This window comes from Triticum aestivum, chromosome 4D (genome assembly GCF_018294505.1).
Source record: "Triticum aestivum cultivar Chinese Spring chromosome 4D, IWGSC CS RefSeq v2.1, whole genome shotgun sequence".
NCBI classification, from domain to species: domain Eukaryota; kingdom Viridiplantae; phylum Streptophyta; class Magnoliopsida; order Poales; family Poaceae; genus Triticum; species Triticum aestivum.
Genome location: NC_057805.1, coordinates 350301606 through 350306744, shown reverse-complemented (window position 1 = coordinate 350306744; position 5139 = coordinate 350301606). Strand labels below are relative to the sequence as shown.

Here is a 5139-nt window from a genome sequence, read left to right as displayed (position 1 = left end):
GCAAGTTACCCCCCAAACAGGCCAGGTTCCTAGAGAGATAGACAAATTCAATCCCCAGCACAAGCCACGGGTGCATTGCCACTGCAGCTCCATCGTCGGAGCCGGCATGACACTGTATCCTACGGTCGAGAAGTCTTCATGCTAAGGCCCAGCTGGAGCAACTCCCCGAAGAACAAGCCACCATCATATAAGCCTTGTGTAAATTGAAAACCAAAAACCAAACCATCTTCCAAATAACACTCCACTATCAAAAAAATCTCATGAATAACAGCTCCACCACCTTCGCAATGGCGTCAGAGAGAACACCATTGCAAACAGAGAGGGAGCACGAACCACCATAGAGCAATCTACCTCATCGGGAAAACATTCAAGGGTACAAAAGGAGGCTATAAACCCGTCTCCCATAAAAATGGTTGAGGGAACACACCCCAATCCCCAAGGGCCGACCTTCTCTCATCGAAGCCACTACATGCCCACAACACCACTGCCGCAAAGAACAGAAAGGAGATGACCATCAACTTGACACCAACACAAAAAACATGAAGCGCCTGTGCATAGCGGTAGAGGCGGGAGTTTTGATTTGGGGGTTAGTATTCTAATTTAATTATACAAGTAGTTCGGAATTATGAGCTCTGCATATCAGAAGGACCAGGGACGACATAGGCACTGCCTCCCAAATCCAATACCAACAACCGAGATAACCACAACTTATGTGGAAAATCCGAAGAAAACTTATACACCATCGTCATCGCTATCGCCAGAGCCAGGGCCATTTTTTTTACAACCAAAGGCCCAACTAAGATACCAGACTACAAAATGCAGACGGAAACAAAGTCATGAGGTTCCCTTCCTTCCCGCCGTCGCCACGGTAGCTGGTGACGTGAAGGAACCATAGTGGCACGAAGTACGAGGTATTGCTCTCGGCTGTGGCGGCTACGTTTCATGAGCAACACTCTATATCATAACATAACTGGTTGTTAATGGGGTCTACATTTGGATGTAGAGAAGGTCAATCGAGCGGGTGCTTTACTGGTTTTGAATTAAAATTCATGATGGGTGCGATTTCTAGCGCGTGGAGAAGATGAGTGGATTTAATCATTGGTTCCCCCCGTGTGCATCTTCTCCATGCAATCACATAAATCATGTAAAATTCCATGACGATGAGGCTTTTTAATATGTTTTCTAAAAAACAAAATGGCAAACAAGAGTATCTGCTCATACAGCTTTTTTTCATAGCTGCAATACTAGTTTTCAGTTTCAGTTATTGGGGGCGACAGGGTCTTGTGCAACACAGAAGGAGATAATAATTCGTGATTGGAAAGCGACAAAAGCCCCCATATGCAAATGCTCTAGCCAGTCAGGCAAGGTGGCGCAGCGCACCAAACCGGCGCCAGCCAGCCACATAAACAAACCCACACACCCACACACCCACACACACACACACACCAGACGGGGGGAAACTGAAAGCAAGCGGAGGCCGCTTCTCCGATTGATTTCGTTCCATTCCATCATCACACAGCCAAAAGACCGCGACGCGCCCCTCTCCTCGCTCCCGTCCCCCTCGCGATTTGATTCGTCTCCCCACCTCCCGTTCCGCTGCCCCATGCCGCCCGCCCGCCCCCTGCGCGCCGACTCCTCTTGACCCCGTCCCCGGCGACGACGACGCCGCCGCCGCCGCCGCCGCCGCCATGGCCGTCGATTCCGACAGAGGTATTGCTCCACTGATCCCTTTGGTCTGGTTTGATCGGGCCCTTTGGTGGTGATCCTTACTTGTGTTGGCTGGGTGGGTGCAGGGGAGGGGGATTTGGAGATTGGGTTGGCGTCGCCGGTGTCGGAGGGAGGGGTTTCGCCCGTCGCCCCAGGCCGCCGGGCGCTCGAGTCCTGCCTCTCCGGGAAGCGCCTCGACCAGTCGCCGTCGCCCTCGCGGGCGGTCAGGCGCCCCGCGCTAGTCATGTCCAGCTCCGGGAAGCGCCTCGACCAGTCGCCCGCGGCGTCGCCGTCGCCCTCGCGCCCGGTGCTGGTCATGTCCCACTCCAGCAAACGCCTGGACCAGCCGCCCGGCCGCCCCGTGCTGGCCATGTCCCGCTCCAGCAACCGCCTCGACCACTCGCCGGCGTCGTCCTCGTCGCCGACGCCGGCGAAGGGCCCGGCGCTCGTCATGTCCGGCTCCAGCAAGCGGCTGGAACAGTCGCTCGCGTCCCCGTCCCCGTCGCCCAAGGCCGGGGCCGCGGCGCCGCCCGTGCTGGTGCTCTCCAACTCCGGCAAGCGGATGGACCAGGCGGGCCGGAAGAAGTACGTCAAGCAGGTCACGGGCCGGCACAACGACACGGAGCTCCACCTCGCCGCGCAGCGCGGGGACCTTGACGCCGTGCGCCAGATCATCGCCGAAATCGACGCGCAGATGACCGGCACCGGGGAGGAGTTCGACAGCGAGGTGGCGGAGATCCGCGCCGCCGTGCTCAACGAGCCCAACGAGGTCGGGGAGACCGCGCTGCTCATCGCCGCTGAGAAAGGGTTCATCGACGTCGTCGTCGAGCTGCTCAAGCACTCTGACAAGGAGAGCCTTGCGAGGAAGAACAAATCAGGATTCGATGCTCTGCACGTCGCTGCAAAGGAAGGCCACCGAGGTGAGCACTCACAAACACTTCAATACTAAACTACTTCTGATTGTTCATATCTTTCTTTACATGGGAACAGGGGAGCTTTGATTTGGACCTTGTTTGTGTCTAGACTAGAATCTCATAGTTTGCATGAAGAAAGGGTTTTATGGATTCCTAAGCTAATTGATCGCCATGGTTTTATGGGTCTAGCCAAGGTTTTATGTGTTTTTAATCTACTCTTTGATCAATCTCCATGGATCCTGTTGTTATTAGTTTTGCAGTGCTGAAATTGACCTGCTCTGTATGATAACTGCAGTGTGTCATTGCCTACACAAGCTAATGAGCAAGAATTAGTCCATCATTCATGCTGTTTCATCTTTACTCCATATTTCTGTGGTATTTATATAAAGAAAGATGGACATCTAACACTGCTTGTAGATATTGTGAAGGTACTCCTGGACCATGATCCATCCCTTGGGAAGACGTTTGGCCAATCAAATGTGACTCCTCTGATAACTGCGGCGATTAGAGGCCACCTCGAGGTAGTGAACCTTCTGCTGGAGCGAGTTTCTGGGTTGGTTGAACTATCGAAGGCGAACGGAAAGAATGCATTGCATTTCGCTGCCCGTCAGGGGCATGTTGAAATAGTTAAGTCTTTGCTAGTCAGCGAAGCTCAGCTTGCTCGGAAGACTGATAAGAAAGGACAGACCGCTTTGCATATGGCGGTTAAAGGAACAAGCGCTGCGGTTGTTAGAGCACTTGTGAATGCTGATCCGGCCATAGTTATGTTACCTGACAAAAATGGCAACTTAGCTTTGCATGTTGCCACCAGGAAGAAAAGATCAGAGGTATTCTTCTGCCATGTTAAATCTTGTGTGCAAACGCAATAATTTTCTTCTTGTGTCTCACAAACTGGTCTCTGTTGCAGATTGTGAATGAGCTTCTGCTTCTTCCGGACATGAACGTGAATGCGCTGACTAGGGATCGCAAGACTGCATTCGACATAGCAGAGGGTCTTCCGCTATCAGAGGAGTCTGCGGATATAAAGGATTGTTTATCCCGCGCTGGTGCAGTGAGAGCAAATGATCTGAATCAGCCTCGGGATGAGCTGAGAAAAACAGTGACTGAGATCAAGAAGGACGTACACACTCAACTTGAGCAAGCCAGAAAAACCAACAAAAATGTGCATGGCATAGCAAAGGAGCTGAGGAAGCTCCACAGGGAAGGCATCAATAATGCAACAAACTCTGTCACAGTTGTGGCTGTGCTCTTTGCCACAGTTGCATTTGCTGCGATATTCACGGTGCCAGGCGGCAATGACGACCATGGTGTAGCAATAGTTGTGCATGCGGTATCCTTCAAGGTGTTCTTCATCTTCAATGCCATCGCCTTGTTCACATCATTAGCAGTAGTGGTGGTGCAGATAACACTTGTTAGGGGCGAGACGAAAGCAGAGAGGCGAGTTGTGGAGGTGATCAACAAGTTGATGTGGCTGGCTTCTGTATGCACCACGGTGGCATTCATATCCTCCTCTTACATAGTGGTGGGTCGGCACTTCAAGTGGGCGGCGCTGCTGGTGACCCTCATCGGCGGGGTGATCATGGCCGGTGTGCTTGGCACGATGACATACTATGTGGTGAAGTCCAAGCGCACGCGGTCGATTAGGAAGAAGGTGAAGTCAACAAGGCGGAGTGGCTCAAACTCATGGAACCACAACTCGGAGTCAGATTCCGAGATAGACCGGATATACGCCATATGAGGGTGATCTCCGGCCTATGAAGCCTCGGTCTTTTTGGCGGCGCCACACGACACGGATGTACAAAGAAAGGGTTGGCACTAAGTATAAACAGCTTTGACCCTCCAGGTGCTGTGGGTATGGGGTTTTACCGTATACTCCCTCCGTTCCTAAATATAAGTCTTTGTAGGGATTTTACTAGATGGACTACATACGGAGCAAAATTAATGAATGTACACTTAAAATGCATCTATATACATCCGTATGTGGTTCATAGTGAAATTTCTACAAAGACTTGTATTTAGGAACGGAGGGAGTACATTCCAATAAGCTGGTGTTCCTGGATGGGCAGGAGCCAGGAGGCGACGGTCGTGTTGTATACATCTTCTACAGATAGATTGTCATCATCAGAATATGCATGCAGCCTGTGCTGTGCTCCCTATGCATGGCTGGCTGGCTGGCCTTCATAAAATTTCTCTCAGCCTTTTTCTGTACCTTTTGTTAATATGCTGTGCTAGCAGAATGGTATGTGTACTTAGCACTCTGTACCTTGTATTTCATCTGATATCTGAGAAGGTTCTAGAAGCTTCTAGTTAAGTCTGGCGAGTGCCTCCTTGCTGCTCTCTTTTTCACGGCACGTGAGAAGCGCCAAGATTTTCCATGATTTCTTCCACAGGACAGGACAAACCTGGAGTGGTAGTGATAACAGTGTAACACGAACAAGTCGCCTGCAATAGAGACGGGGCGACCAAGACGTGGTGTAGGAAAGCTTGACCTGGCGAGTCGTGCGTGAGAGTGAAACCG

General features: G+C 51.5%; 1 protein-coding gene across 1 annotated transcript; it reads left to right on the top strand.

Moving 5' to 3' along the window:
• The first annotated feature begins 1428 nt into the window (after window positions 1–1428).
• Window positions 1429–4932, top strand: LOC123097856 (ankyrin repeat-containing protein ITN1). The gene is made up of 4 exons (XM_044519702.1): window positions 1429–1710; window positions 1794–2627; window positions 3039–3448; window positions 3529–4932. The coding sequence occupies exons 1-4, from the start codon at window positions 1689–1691 to the stop codon at window positions 4357–4359; spliced, it is 2097 nt and encodes a 698-aa protein (XP_044375637.1). The 5' UTR covers window positions 1429–1688; the 3' UTR covers window positions 4360–4932.
• Window positions 4933–5139: the final 207 nt, after the last annotated feature.